This window comes from Stenella coeruleoalba, assembly GCF_951394435.1.
Source record: "Stenella coeruleoalba genome assembly, chromosome: 6".
In the NCBI taxonomy this organism is placed as follows: Eukaryota; Metazoa; Chordata; class Mammalia; order Artiodactyla; family Delphinidae; genus Stenella; species Stenella coeruleoalba.
Genome location: NC_137151.1, coordinates 102,042,540 through 102,059,055, shown reverse-complemented (window position 1 = coordinate 102,059,055; position 16,516 = coordinate 102,042,540). Strand labels below are relative to the sequence as shown.

The 16,516-nt window shown below is 37.5% G+C and overlaps 1 protein-coding gene across 1 annotated transcript in view; it reads right to left on the bottom strand.

The window, feature by feature from the left end:
- The window catches only part of CPS1 (carbamoyl-phosphate synthase 1), a 348,188-nt gene that overhangs the window by 2,506 nt on the left and 329,166 nt on the right, over nucleotides 1-16,516 (bottom strand). Inside the window, exons 41-46 of the mRNA XM_079924871.1 lie at nucleotides 15,927-16,016; nucleotides 14,321-14,491; nucleotides 11,567-11,641; nucleotides 8,738-8,836; nucleotides 3,723-3,782; nucleotides 2,872-2,984 (exon numbers count right to left, since the gene is read on the bottom strand). Of these exons, the coding sequence (XP_079780997.1) occupies nucleotides 2,872-2,984; nucleotides 3,723-3,782; nucleotides 8,738-8,836; nucleotides 11,567-11,641; nucleotides 14,321-14,491; nucleotides 15,927-16,016 (608 nt within the window). The remainder of the gene's footprint in view (nucleotides 1-2,871; nucleotides 2,985-3,722; nucleotides 3,783-8,737; nucleotides 8,837-11,566; nucleotides 11,642-14,320; nucleotides 14,492-15,926; nucleotides 16,017-16,516) is intronic.

Genomic DNA, 16,516 nt, shown 5'->3' with positions numbered 1-16,516 from the left:
TTCTTTTATTAATTTGATAATAATTTAGGTTACTTTCTTAAGAGCCCTATCAAATAGTATATCACATAGAATTTGGTATGACTTAGCCATTCAGTAGGCTGTAACATCCTGTAGCACCTGAGAATTATCTCCCATGTACCCGTGCCACATAGCTCCATAAGTGTTGATGTAATGGTGTTCCTGAAGGCTCACGTAGTGTGCTGAAATAAATGTCTTACAAAACCTAGTGATGTACAGAATCCTAAAGATGCTACCAGAAAACTACTAGAGCTAATCAATGAATTTGGTAAGGTAGCAGGATTCAAAATTAATGTACAGAAATCTCTCACATTCCTATACACTAATGATGAAAAATCTGAAAGAAAAATTAAGGAAACACTCCCATTTATCACTGCAACAAAAAGAATAAAATACCTAGGAATAAACCTACCTAAGGAGGCAAAAGACCTGTATGCAGAAAACCATGACACTGATGAAAGAAATTAAAGATAATATAAACAGATGGAGAGATATACCATGTTCTTGGATTGGAAGAATCAACATTGTGAAAATGACTATACTATTGAAAGCATTCTACAGATTCGATGCAATCCCTATCAAACTACCACATTTTTCACAGAACTAGAACAAAAAATTTCACAATTTGTACAGAAAAACAAAAGACCCCAAATAGCCAAAGCAATCTTGAGAAAGAAACACGGTGCTGGAGGAATCAGGCTCCCTGGCTTCAGACTATACTACAAAGCTACAGTAATCAAGATAGTATGGTACTGGCATAAAAACAGAAATATAGATCAATGGGACAGGATAGAAAGCCCAGATATAAACCCATACACCTATGGTCAGCATATTTTTGATAAAGGAGGCACGAATGTACAGTGGAGAAAAGACAGCCTCTTCAATAAGGGGTGCTGGGAAAACTGGACAGCCACATGTAAAAGAATGAAATTAGAACACTCCCTAACACCATACACAAAAATAAACTCAAAATGGATTAAAGACCTAAATGTAAGGCCAGACACTATAAACTCTTAGAGGAAAACATAGGCCGAACACTCTATGACATAAATCACAGCAAGATCCTTTTTGACCCACCTCCTAGAGAAATGGAAATAAAAACAAAAATAAACAAATGGGACCTAATGAAACTTAAAAGCTGTTGCACAGCAAAGGAAACCATAAACAAGATGAAAAGACAACCCTCAGAATGGGAGAAAATATTTGCAAATGAAACAACTGACAAAGGATTAATCTCCAAAATTTACAAGCAGCTCATGCAGCTCAATATCAAAAACAAACAACCCAATCCAAACATGGGCAGAAGACCTAAATAGACATTTCTCCAAAGAAGATATACAGATTGCCAACAAGCACATGAAAGAATGCTCAACATCACTAATCATTAGAGAAATGCAAATCAAAACTACAATGAGGTATCACCTCACACCGGTCAGAATGGCCATCAACAAAAAATCTACAAAAAATAAATGCTGGACAAGGTGTGGAGAAAAGGGAACCCTCTTGCAGTATTGGTGGGAATGTAAATTGATACAGCCACTACGGAGAACAGTATGGAGCTTCCTTAAAAAACTAAAAATATGACCACCATATGACCCAGCAATCTCACTACTGGGCATATACCTGAGAAAACCATAATTCAAAAAGAGTCATGCACCACAATGTCCATTGCAGCTCTATTTACAATAGCCAGGATGTGGAAGCAACCTAGGTGTCCATCGACAGGTGAATGGATAAAGAAGATGTGGTATATGTATATATATATATATATATATATATATATATATATATATATATATATATATGTACAATGGAATATATATTACTGAGCCACGAAAAGAAAAGAAATTGAGTTATTTGTAGTGAGGTGGATAGACCTAGAGTCTGTCATACAGAGTGAAGTAAGTCAGAAAGAGGAAAATAAATACCGTATGCTAACACATATATATGGAATCTAAAAAAAAGGGTTCTGATGAACCTAGGGGCAGGAATAAAGATGCAGATATAGAGAATGGACTTGAGGACACGGGGAGGGGGAAGGCTAAGCTGGGATGAAGTGAGAGAGTGGCATGGACTTATATATACAACCAAATGTAAAATAGATATCTAGTGGGAAGCAGCCATATAGCACAGGGAGATCAGCTGGGTGTTTTGTGACCACCTAGAGGGGTGGGATAGGGAGGGTGGGAGGGAGACGCAAGAGGGAGGAGATATGGGGATATATGTATATGTATAGCTGATTCACTTTGTTATAAAGCAGAAACTAACACACCACTGTAAAGCAATTATACGCCAATAAAGATGTTAAAAAAAAAACCCCAAAAAACCTAATGATGACATAGCCTAAGGCATAACAACCAACCTGATCAAAGAATGGCAAATTAGGTAATACAATAGATGACATTACCATAGCACGCCCCCTAGTGTCCTGCATGCTGCAAGTCCTCAGTAAACTGACTGATTCATTGATGTACAACCTCAGTGAAATGCAGCTGAGCATTCTTGATATACACAATATAAGTTTGCCATAAAATACAGAGTGCTGCATTACATTCTTCATGCCCATGATTCTCACCACTGAGATCTTGGTGTCAGTCAAGGAATGGATACTTACTAGGAGACATTTTGAGAGATGCTACATATCACCATGTACATATATGGAATTATGTGTTTTGTAGTAATAGCAAAGTTCATGAGAAGGAAGCTTTACTATCGTTCACCAATTTCGTCATTTTAAATTGGATGACTAAGAAGACTTGCTATAGGGTAAGGTGATATATTTACATCACAATAGTTCCCAAAGTTAATCCTTCATCTGTTTTGCTATCTCAGAATATTCTGCCCAGTTCTTACTTTCTGATGGAAGAGAGGCTGGGATTCTGTCCTTCTTGAGACGGCCACGCCACTGGGGTGGCAGGGACATTGTTGGCATTGAGCCAGTCTGATGTGGCTTCCGTAGCAAAGAGCTGCATTTAAGATGGAAAAGTCGGTTACTGTATCACAGGGAAAGTTTTCACAGAACAAAGACACCCACTGGGACACACGTGTCATTTAAAGCATAGAGCAGAAAAAACTGGTGAATATGAGATGCAAAATGATGTCAGAAATAGAGACTGAGACTCAGCATCTAGAGTCACGGGCACTCTAAATATTTTTAAAATATTTGCAGTAAGAAAAAATTTAATAACCTCAATTGTAACTGCTTTTGTAGAGGAGAAAAATAAAGAGTTGTTGATGGCTGAAAATTCATTGTTATTAGGCCAACAAACCCTCATGACCACAGGTCCAATGAGCCTTGGGACTCATTCTGTTTTATAGAACCAGGCTTTGTGTGGAGATATTCATGGCAAAGAATTTTTGCCTGTAACTGTTAACACCTGGAAACTATGACTTTGTATGGAAACAGAAAAAGGAAAAATGGAAAATATATGGAAATACATTGAAACTTTATCCCAATTCTGTGTATGCAAAACTCTCTAAGTTTTTAGCCAGCAAATTTTATTGAGTTTGTGGTAATTGTGTTAAAACTTAAAGCTAGTCTTTCTAATTAGTTTATTCCATTGAAGTTTTGAAACTGTCAAGTTAGACATCTTTCAAGTGGAGAGGTTATATTTTGCGCTATTTTATTCGCTAATATTCTTCAGTATTCTTTTTTGCAGATAGAATGCTGACAGAAAACAACTTAAAAAAATAATATCACATACCTTGAAGCCTTCATTGTGTAACTGTTCAGCCACACCAAGGAATTGTGGACGGAATGATTGCTGAAATTAAAGGAATTTAACTGAATTCACTTTCCAGATATACATGTTATTCATTTAGTCATGCAATATGGCATTCTCTCATGTCATAAAAGGCAATGTCATGTGTTGCCAAGTGCTTTCTATTCAAAGATGACAAGTTTTATCCTTTCATTCTCCTTTAATGAGTATAACCTCTTACTTATTTTCCGATATAGATGAAATTCCATCCACATTGTCTTGCTTTCTACTGTCTTACTTCTTACCCCTCAAATTCCTTCACCCCCTATTTAATCCACTTAGTCTCTGCCTGTAGAATCAGATTCACCCCAGTTCTGGAGGAACCCTTCTCCTGGTCAGGGAGAATTTAAAGTCACCTGGATTAGGCACTCAGCACCAAGTCAGCCTTGTTGGATGTTTTGCTGTTCAACCCGTTCTAATTGCTGAATTCTAACTTTGGACTGCACTTCAATAACTAGGCCCTGTCCTAAGTTCACGCACCGTTCCCTACAATAAGTCAATCATTTGGAATCAGTTTGGCAAAGAGTAAAAGAATGGGCTCTGGAGTCACTTAGCTGCATTTCAAATACTGTCTGACCTGCAGATACCAGTCAGAACCTCATTATGGATCTGTTTCAGTGTCGTCCCCCAGGTGGGAAAGATAAATATCCGACATGACAGTATTGGCAGTTTCCAGCCAGGGAACTACTCTGCCTTCTGGTCCGGGGTGTTGGCTTTCATAGTCACATTAAAAACTTCTATCAAACATGTATTGAACACTTGTGACACATAAAATAGGCTCTCTACAAAAAGAAATTACAGCTGTCAGCTTGCATCTGAGTAGCCCCAGATTTAACAGCTGATTGAAAATACCTGGGTAAGAAACCATTTGTTACTAAAGGTGAAAAGTACAAGCTGATTTATTTCCTGGAGAACATTTATAAGGAAGAAAGTCTTTTAAAAATGATAAAAATAAATATTTCCTCTAATTATCATTTTCACATTAATCCAACTTCTGGCTACAGAACCAAAAGCCAAGTTAAGGCTGTGTCGTGCCTGTGGACTCTACTGGGACGTCTGGATTGACAATGCTATGGTTGTTCCTAATGATTCTGTATTGAAGATAAAAGGTTATTCATGTCACTTGGAGTTGTCTTTTTCAAATAAAATGCTTGCTTTGTGTTCCTGGGCAATGCTGAAGCGCAGATGTTAGGACGGTACTCTTCACAAGCATCACTGAATAGCCCAATCAGAGGGGAAAAAACAGTGAGGGCTCTTGATCTACTCTAGAGTAAATCATTTATTGTTAAAGGGTGTTCCAGAAAACTTCAAAACAAGGCAGATTGCCTACTCATAGCAACTAAAAATAAACCCTGATGGAAATATTGCAGGAAAATCAAAGACGATTTTGTTACCACATAAACCTACATTACATCTTTCTTATATTAGGCTCTATGCTTATGGAAAGGGTCTTGGTAGAGATACAGTACATATACTAGTTGACAAGGATCCTTTTTTTTTTTTTTTTTTGCAGTACACGGGCCTCTCACTGTTGTGGCCTCTCCCGTTGCGGAGCACAGGCTCCAGACATGCAGGCTCAGCGGCCGTGGCTCACGGGCCTAGCCGCTCCGAGGCATGTGGGATCTTCCCAGACCAGGGCACGAACCCGTGTCCCCTGCACCAGCAGGCGGACTCTCAACCACTGCACCACCAGGGAAGCCTGACAAGGATCCTTTGACAAAATCTAAATCTTGATTTTTTTTTTTTCCCTAAGTCCTAGTTACGCAAGATTGATGTCATGAATATTTCAAACTTCCCAAGTAATTTGACCATAGGATTAACTTTGAGAAGGCAGAAACAGAGGGTCTCTGTGTGTGAAGGAGTAGGGTAGGAAAGAGAAAATAAAGAAAAATTAGGAACACTGAAATATAACCAATGAGCATGTACACATGAACACACACACACACACACACACACACACGATCTATTTACTAAATGTTGAGTCGTGGTTGATACTTGCTAGTGATACATTAAAATTTGAAATATGTGTTAAACTACCAACAATAAGAAAAAATGTTTCCCGGCTCAGCGTCCCTTTTGCCTTTCCTCCATATTTCTCTTTTCCCCCAATTTTCTCTTGCAACCTGCTGTGAAAAGTTAGAGGTAAAGTTTCTTCCATTAAATCTTTCTACTCATAGCAGGTAGCTGGGTCAGGGTGGGGCAATGACGAGAAAAGAAGACCTTTACTTCAAATAAATGGTATAGATGTTGACCAGTCTCCCCATATATACATGAAGGAATAATAAAGCAAATTAACTGCAACAGTGCTGGCTACCAGGGCTCTTCCGTGATTGAAGTCTACATAACATCATGCTAAATGAATGTGTATCTCAGGAAATCAAAATGCAATGGTGGACTTTCTTTCTTAGTACATAACTCAACGAAATGTATTCTCTTGTATTTACCGGCCTTAACCCCGTTTATATATTAGCAGTACTATTTTAGGTCCTTTTCAGTTCTGACTTTATGTATTTGGATGAATTTATATGAATTCTTCTGTCCAAGTGGAATCATGTTAAACAAAATGTGTTTTTTTAAGCATAATGTATCCTGAAATATGGAATTATAATTACTTTATCCACAGTTAATATGAAGCTTAGGTAGATTTGTTCCCATTCTGCCTAAGAAGATGTCCAGTGAGTTTTAGCTATTAACTCTAGGGTTAGTATATTCTGTCATATTGTTCAGTTAAATTTGTGATTATCCTTTTTAAAGAAATCACTATAAATGAAAATCCTCCATATAATAGTGAAGAGATTATACACTGACTGTTGGTGACGGCAGCTTTTCTTTGCCTCCCATATAAAGTAGGTTAGAAAATGATTTCTGCATATCTCTAGAGGCTTAGAGTCTTAATGATCAATTTTACCACAGCTGCAAATATTTTATTAAATATAACTTTATTATTAAATATTTCTTTAAATATACTTTTTAAATTCTGTAATTAAAATACATATATATTTAAATTCCTTACACTATGCATGCATGCACAGGGAGAAAGTTCTTTGCAAAAATTCATGTAGCTGCTGGAACACTGATTTCTTTAAAAAAGAATACACCGAAAGGTAAAACTCTAATGGACAAACCTCATTGCTTTAAGAAAACTTTTTGTTCCCTACAAACCCCCTTTTTTCCCTACAAAGCAAAAATTCTGTTCACTGATGCCAAAATCACACTAGTACTTCATGGGGATCAAATTAATTTTTGCTTTACATTTCCCTGCAGCACTGGAACCAAACAAGGCACTATTTTATACATCACTGCCTTCTTAAAGTGGTATTTTAAAATGTTAGCATTATTCTGATTAGTTGTGAGGACGGGGACTAAGGGCATGGTCTCCTCTGGATGCCCCCAGGTCTCACATTAAACTTTAAGCCATAACTAGAAGTTGGAGAAATACTCTTATACTTGTGACTTAATAATACTTAATACCCATTATAATGTGATGAGTCTCTCATATGGTGTGATGTGTCTCTGAACTGCCATTAAGCTTTGCAATTGCAATTCATCTTGTTAGCTTCTGTTCTAACTGTTCACCATCGCCCTTCTGGCACCTTTATGAAGCAAAATCCCAATTTAGTCTTTGCAGAAACTTCTCCAAAGCCGCTACCCATCCAGTCTCCAGAGACTAATTTGCTGATATTAAGGCACTCTAATGCGACAGCATCTCTAATAATTACCCACTGATTTGAAAATACCTGGTATTATTCTAATTATATTTTTATTGATTTGTATGTAACCATGCAGGATTTGAAATTATTAAAAGTATGGCAGGGGTGATATATAAAACCATCTATTGTTATTATAGGCTCCAAGAATTACTAACCTCAAATGAAAGTGAATGATCAGTTGGGAAACATCTAGTATTTTTCAGGAAATTTATAAACAAACAGTTTGTACACTCTTGTAATAATATTCCAAGGAGTAATAAGAGTTTCCTGGCTCCCATTTTGCCCTAAGATTTACATTTGACTTGCAATAATAAACCAATAATGTCCTTCTCACCGTATGAAGATATTCACGTATAATTACTTCACCCTGCTTTGACTTAGAAGGTTTACTAAGTAACAATATTTCAAGAACTTCCACAGTACACTGTGGGATGTACTGACTTTCTTAAGCCCATTAAGTCACTGCCCTTTAAGAACTTTCAATTCGTCTTGGAGTGTCAGGCTAAGAAAATTTCTCAAATAATGCCCATGTCTTCTTCAACTTTGAATCTTTGACATCTTTAGTAGAAATTGAAATGTGAATGAATGAATGTAAGGAAGGAAGGAACAGAGGTCAGGAGGGGATAATACTGACTTCAGTTTGGGATGTGCAGTTTGGGATGTTTGAGACATCCAGATAGAGGCATCCAGCAAATTGTTGGAAACAGGGGATGGCTGAGGATAAAGATTTAAAGTTGATAGTTTTAGATGGAGAGTGGATACCAAAGACATGAATGAGCTGGCAAAGGGGAAAGTCAAGAGAAAGAACTAGACATAGACATAGACACAGACTCAGAAAAAGAGTTGAGACCCAACCTCATGGAAAGCCTAGGTTCAGAGGCTAAGGAGGTAGAACTAAGAATAAAAATATAGAAAAGATGTAACCAAAGAGTAGAATAGAATCCTTTTGAAGTTGCCCTAAATCCTGTTCAGGATAAGTATCACTTCACTAGAGATTTTTTTCTTTTCTTTCTTTCTTTTTTTTTTTTTAGTTGTTTATTCACTTATTTGTGTTGGCTGCTGCAATGAGAAAAGGCAAAAATCAGGGAACAGACAGAGTACAAATGTCCATTCTTTCTAGAAGTTGCTGGGTTTTTTTTAGTGGAACTTTAAACAAATCTCCCCTCTTCTATACCACCATTAAGGTCATTTCCCCCACCAACTCCCAGCATGTGCCCGCAGGCATGCATACAACCACACACCACTTACCTGAATTCCAATCAGGATGCCTTTCTGGGGTAACTTAAATCCTGTGGAAAGCATTGCCTTTAGGAAAGCGGTATGAATACCTTCACCAAAGCAAGCCACCTGTTTAGAATAAATGAAAAAAATAAAGTAAAAGAAAGCAAATGATAGTCACCCAACCTTACCAAAAAACAAACACAAATGAAAAGTCAGAGACTCCTATGCTAGATTTTATTGAGTTACCAAAGGACCATGTAATCTGAATCCAGGGATTAAAAATCTGGCTAGGGCAGACGTATCTTGTGTTTTTAATTAAGCATAATGAATAAATAAGCAATTCTTTCTCTATCCAACAACACTCCATGGAGCAACGCAACTGGATTCTACTGTGAGATATCTGGATACAAATTACAGCTTCTGGCCCATCATATGGTGAGTTACCAAATGTTAATACGACTTAACGTTTAAATAACGGTATAAGTCTTGTATGCTATGCAACAGGGCATGAATTCATGGGTCAGTAGCACAAATGCATAACTGCTGATCAATCAGTTAGGAGTCATTTCATATGTATGAGAAAGCCTTCAGAGAAATTCAATAAATCTATGAAAATCTCAAAGGAACTTGTTCTTTTATTATTATCATTGTTTTCATAAAATGAACCAAAATACCTTGCTACTAGTCCTGAATATTATAGCCTAAAGTAAAAAAAATTCCAAATTAACATATAATGTTGGGATATACAGAGGCTTCCCCTAGGGTAACTGTGCTACAATATAACTAGAAGTCAAACGCCCACACTAACTACAGAACAAGTATATCTGAGCATGATAGGAGTAGGTTCTGCCTTGCACATCATCATTTGGCACGGGTGGAGAACCACCATTAGAGGAAATAACACTGATGGCTAAATTCATTCTTTAAGCAAATGACGACCTTACTGTCAAAGGAAAGTTCTCATGACTATGATTTTCAGTTGATCACCAGTACATGCTGCTTTTTACTCCACAGTGAACATTTTCTTTGGTCAAGAACTGGCTAACCAAATTAGTAATGTCACCCTAAGCTAACAGAACCCAAACCATACTGAAAGAACCTGGGCAATTCCATCATAAGTGCATATACAACCCGCAAGAGGTTTCAGCAGTTTTCTAAATAACATAAAAAGTAGTTAAATATGTAAGTAAAGATTAGGACTAACATTCCCACCTCACCACTAGGAAAGCTAAAGGTTTATTTAATCCCACAACAAGCCATTTTAACACTGAAAATGTCTCTGAAGCATTAGAGATTTCACTAAGCTAGAATTATTATTATGATTTCAGTTATAAAACAGAACTTGTAATATTGTACTTAGTGACACTTGGAAATATGACTCTAATGGAAGAAGAATTATCTCTCTGTACTTCTGAAACAGATACAAGTAAGGGGGAGCTGAATTTCTAATTCTCTCATATTTTCGTATTTCAACAACTCCAATAACGTATGTCTGGAGGCAGAATGGACATAGATACAGTACTGAAAATAGATTTGCCACACTAGAGAAAACAGCATGAAGGAAAACAGATCTCTCCCTGATGTGAATCCTGGGCTGGCTGAAAACAGCCCTGCTACTGAGTGACCAAGGGATCACGATGAATATCAGAGTAGCTCCTTAAACAGCAGAGAAATGTAATGTAAGTCCCTTGTTTTCAAGTTAGGTTTTCTCATCTATTAAATTAACAGAAGCAGCAAAGGAGCTAAGAGAAGGCAATCATCGGTCCAAATACGAACAAGATAGCCATTTATTCCTCACTGCCTCCCTTCCTGTTTCACTTGGCTTCTCATCACAGATCTTGCTTGCAACCAGGCAACCATATAAAATATCACGTATATGTTGCAATTAGGTATTTTCCCCTTTCAGGTTTTCCTCAACACCAAGAGGAAACAATGACGCCTCCCAGTCTGATGTTGCCACCCCCATGGGCACTGATGAGAATCTGAAGGCTGTACCTAGTAAGTCTGTCAAGGGCTAGGTGATTCATAAAATGTCCTGGCACTAACATGTAGGGAACTCTCTGGTATCTGACAGCTTTCTACAAGAAACACATTTCACATTCTTAAAGAAACCTTCAGGGCTTCCCTGGTGGCGCAGTGGTTGAGAGTCCACCTGCCGATGCAGGGGACACGGGTTTGTGCCCCGGTCTGGGAAGACCCCACATGCCGCGGAGCGGCTAGGCCTGTGAGCCATGGCCGCTGGGCCTGCGCAGCTCGTACCACAAAAAAAGAAACCTTCAGCTGACAGAGTCCTCAACACAAGTGAAGAGGGACATCCAGTGGCCAGTCTCACTATAGTTTTTAGATAATCCCCAAGAAGTTAGAGTTGCTTTTAAAGTGGTTCTGGGATTTTGCAAATATCTGCAGATCCCAAAATATTTTGGCCCCATTATCTTTCTGCTGCTGTACATTCATTCCACATATTGCTAGTAAAATCTCGATGATCTAATTTCATAGTAGCAAGGAAAGTTAGAGGAAGCAAGAGGTGCTGTTACAGAGAGATCTAAGAACCTTAAAATAAAAATACCTGGCAGATATTTACCTAGACATCTAGAGGAATATTTGAAAGATGTTCTCAATGTGTAATGTGGAAGTGAATGACACATGTTGAAATATAAGTGAGAATTTAGACGCTGGGCTACAAAAGTCAAAGATTTTTCCTCAGCTCAAAATGCCTAAGTCCTTTCAGACTTACTCTGATAGCAAAAGAAGTATCCCACTAACTACTTACTAACTGGCTTTACTATATTCAGATCATAAAAGCATAGATTTCAAAGTAGATTTAATGAAGGTGGTCATGGATCATTAACTAGTTACCTCTCCAGTAGAAGCCATTTCACAACGCAGAATGGGGTCAGCGTCTCTCAACCGGGGCCAAGAAAACATTGGAGCCTGTCAAAAATAACGGGTAGGAAAAATATGTTGAGAGAAGGGTATAAAAGGTATAAACAAGGATAAAAATATTTAGTGAATCATCTCTCATAGGGTTCATTTAGGCTACAGTAGACATGTAAAAAATTTCTTTGGTCCAAGCGTCTGACTTGAAAAGTGGCTTTAAACCTCTGTTCCAGGAATTTCTTGAGCTTTGGGCCAAAAATTGGATTAAATAATCACAAATTATTTCTGTAAATAGGGCCCCAGTGACCTGTCTAGGCCAGTGTTTCTAACCTGGCTTACACATATTCTTACTGGAGTGATTTCAAACGAAGTATACTGGGCACTGGTCTCCCCAGACACAAAGTTCAAACACACTTTTTCCTTGGTAGGCTTCTGAAAACATTCCTCTTCTTGTTCTGATTATTTGGACTTGCAACAAGCCACATTGCCAGAAAGGTCTGTCTGCAAGCTGACTTCTGAGACATTAAACTGCTGTTGATACCTCTTTAAAAGCTTTGAAAAACATTCTGCTTGGGAACACTTTTGCCCAGAACTTTCATATGAACTAGAACATAGATAGCAGTGCTTCCTTTTCATTTATTTTACCAATGCAATTCACTAAGAATCGAATTCTTGTTTCTTGCATATAACCATTTATCTAGCCTAGACTATACATCTTTGATTCTGGTACCCCTCTAAGTCATCATGGGAATTCTAGCTTGGGGTCATTTCACTGGGTCATCCTAAGTCAAGTTATCATATATTTCTGCCCTCTAGCCGCTCTCTATCTCATCTGTTGATATCCATCCACCTCACTAGGACTATATTAAGATTGACTTTGAATAAGTAATTTGACAAAAAAGTCAAGATTCATGCACAAGGATAACTAGGAAAGAAGTAAACTGAAAGATACAGTGCATTTCGAAAAATTCATATCTACCCCTCAGTATTGTTATTAGTTGGAAATTATTTCATACACATATGTGTGTGTATGTGTGTGTATATTCCTGTGGTTAAGAATAAAGAAATATGAATTTGAAATTCATATATACAATTTCCAGTGGAAAAATACTTTTCGGGGCCTTCTTCTTATTGGTCTCAAACAGTAAAATCCTGTGTACATATATTCCCACTGAAAGCTTTTAACAATTTATGTTGTGTCACAGCTTCCAGGAATAAAATGTTACCCTCCCCCAACATAAGAGGTGACATTCCATCCCAGTGTGCTATGAAATCCAAGGCATCCTAAATTATTAACTTAAATAAGATTAATAAATATTTTTTGATTTATAGCTTCAACTTAAAACTTCCACTGTAAAAGTCAGAAGTCAGAGTCTCAGCTGTAACACAATTATGGTTGAGGTCACTAGTACACATAAGAGTGGAAACCTGCGAAGGCATCCAAAGTACGTAAATGTCACATAAATATATTATACAATATAAATTAATTTTTTGTATGCTTTATCTAAAGAGTTCAAATATATTTACATAATATCTCACTAATCCTCATAATGTCCAGTGAGGTAGTTAAAGGTCATTATTATAAATACTCTGTTCATGGGTATACTGAGGCAGCTAGAGGAACACAATGGATTTATGATAAAGTTCTTATTCACAATATACACATATACAGGCGTATCTTGTTTTATGATGCTTTGCTTCATTGCACTTCACAGATACTACAATTTTTACAAATTGAACGTTTGTAGCAACCCTACATTGAGCAAGTCTATTGACACCATTTTTTCCAACAGCATTTACTCACTTCATGTCTCTGCATCACATTTTGGTAGTTCTCACAGTATTTCAAATTTTTTCATTATTATTATATTTGTTATGGTGATCTGTGATCGGTGACCATTGATGTTACTATTGCAAAAAGATTATGACTCACCAAAGGCTCAGATGATGATTAGTATTTTTCAGCAATAAAGTGGTTTTTAATTAAGGTATGTACATTGTTTCTTGAGACATAATGCTATTGCACACTTAACCAACTACAGTACAGTGTGAATATAACTTTTATATGCACAGGGAAGCCAAAAAAATTGTGTGGTGGTCTGGAACCGAACCCACAATATCTCCAAGGCATGCCTGTATTTGAAGTTAGTGAACAAACCTTAAATTTTCCTGGTCACTCTTCCTAAAGGTGCCATCAGTTTCATTGCCCTCACAGTACCACTGTGAGAAAATTCTGCCACTAGAGAAAATAGGAACTAAGCCAAGGCAGTAAACATTTAACCACCACCACAAGGTAACACTTTTACAAGATTCATGCATTCCTGAAGTCTTGGCACAACTGAAGCCTTATCCCAAGAAGATACGTTCAGAATTTCTGTCTACCAACTAAACTGGCAGCATTATGCATCAGCTTCATAAATGTAGTTTATAAGTCACTCAGCTAGTTGGTTTTGAAGTTATGTAATTCTAAATATCATTTTAATTTTTGAAATGCACAATAGTACACATAAAGTTGCCTGTATAGCAACTGCACTGCTATACACTGCAATATGCTATACATGCATTGCAGTGCTATACATTGCATCGCAACTGCATTCAAAGCAAACATCATAATCCCCTAGTCTAGCACTTCAGTTACAAGGTTCAGAACGTATCAAGATTATTTCTGATGAAAAATTATTCCTTTCATTTCTTTGGAACTTAAAAAATGACTAAGATTTTTGAAAATATTACCTTAATTGCAACATAGTCAGCAGGAATTATAGGATGCTCCAATGTTGGAAGGAGTTTCTCATCAATGTTCTCTCCAATCATCACCTTGGTGGCCACATCAATGAAGTCTACCCCAAGGGTCTTGGAAACAAAGGGGAAGGACCGAGAAGCTCTCAGGTTACACTCAATCACCTGGAGAGATAACAAAATTCAAAAGAAGAGGAAGGATGGTGAGAGACAATGACAATATTAATATGCTCCTGGCCACTTTGGTTCCAGCTGTTACTGGGGCCCAGTCTTGCTTTGCCAGCCTCTTCCTTTTCTCCCCACTGCTTGACTTTTGCTAACTGGTTTCCTTTCAGTCAGTGTCCTTGAACTCTGACTTTTTCCCATCCCCGTTCCACAATTCCATCCCCACACACTCTTGACAGATTTGTTTTAATGCAGAGTTCAGATAATGTCACAGCCCTACTAGAAAGCCTTCAGTGGATTTCTACTGGCCATGAGATTAATGTCTAGCCCTTGAAAGACTTCTATCCTCTTGCCTCTATGTTATCTTGTACCACTTTTCTGGCCCCAGTCTTTCTTTCTAAGTTTACCTTCCATGATTTCCCTGGAAAAATAATAAACTGAGCTAGTCATCATCAGCTGGTCATTGATAAATTGAACTAGTCACTATCTCCTAAAATGCGCCAAATTTACCCACACATATTGTATGTGTACTGTCCTTTCTATCTTCCTTTACTTGTCAAAATTCCAGCTATTCTTTAAGACCCAGCTCAAATTACAAAATCTTCCTTGAAATCTTTTATGATCCACCCCAAATCAGGCATATGACAGCCAAATACATGCTCATACACATATGTGCAGGCACACAGACATACAGACAGACACACACACAAACACACACACACACACACACACACACACACACTAATAGATAGGCTCTCTCTGTTCTGTGCCTCCGATACCACTTTACTTGTAAATTCCTTCTAGCAGCTATTATATTCTGACTTATGTTATAGTCATCTAAAAATTCATCTTCTCCCCAGTTCTCACTAAATCGTGGATCTTTGAGAGCAGAGACTGGGCTCTATACGTCTCTGTAGCCACCTTATGACTTTGCATAGTAGGTGAAGAATCAATATTGGTTACTGATTAGTTAGTTACATTAAATAAACTAACTTAACTAAGACTAACCTAGTTGACTTAACATTTTTTATTTTTTTGGTAAATGGTATCCAAAACAGCTTTCTTCTCTGAGAAAGGAGTAAAGTAAACTTCAGTACATGTAATTTATGACTATTCTATAGTAACCTGGACAGATTACTTTATGATAGTTACTGCATCCATCTATATTGTACTGAAGATGGCAGTCAGTGATCTTCTTTCCAGTGGATCAGAGTGCTTTTCAAAGCTGTGACTGACATATCAGTGCCGCCAAGAGCCAGTGCTTTCAAACAAGGCAGGCATTATGTGCTGTGCAACTCCCATACTCAGACACAATCAGCTGCAGGGGTCTCAGCTGCTCTGTGGCGGTGTTCACAGAGAAGAGTACCAGAGGGACACAAACCAACATGACATAACACAGCAGTGGTGTCCTCTCAAACACCTTGGCATTTCTTACCAAGACCTCATTTCCTTTGACAAGAAACTGGACGTTGAATGGGCCAGAGATGGCAAAAGCCTTTGCTATCTTCCAGGTAGCATCCTTCACCTAGATAAAAAGGACAATGATACAGTGCTAAAGAACATTCCTTAGTTTAAAAACAAACCAACAAAAAAGATACAGCACCTTAAATTTAGATTTCTTTCAGTTCTCTTTACAAAGAACTACATCTCCACTGATAATAATAATAGTAATAGTAATCATAGAAGCCATTATTAGGCTTCTATTAACAAAGTAATATTTGTACCAAATGTACTAAATATCACAACAGGATAGCAGGGAAAAGAACAAATAATCTTACAGGATTATCTTTCTGCCAAATGCATCTATCTACCTACAGTTATATACTCTGGTTTTATTTTGAGGGCTAAATGGAATCCTTTCAGTCTAGTTGCTTTAGCACCAAAACTGCAGTCCAAACTCTGTATCAATCTAATGACCTACCTGCTGAGAAGTGTAGGTCCTAAAATTACATGGTACTGCAAAGAGACCAGAGAGGTTTCTTTTACGTGCTTTTCTTTTGCCCTAGACTGCAAGGGTAGATATTA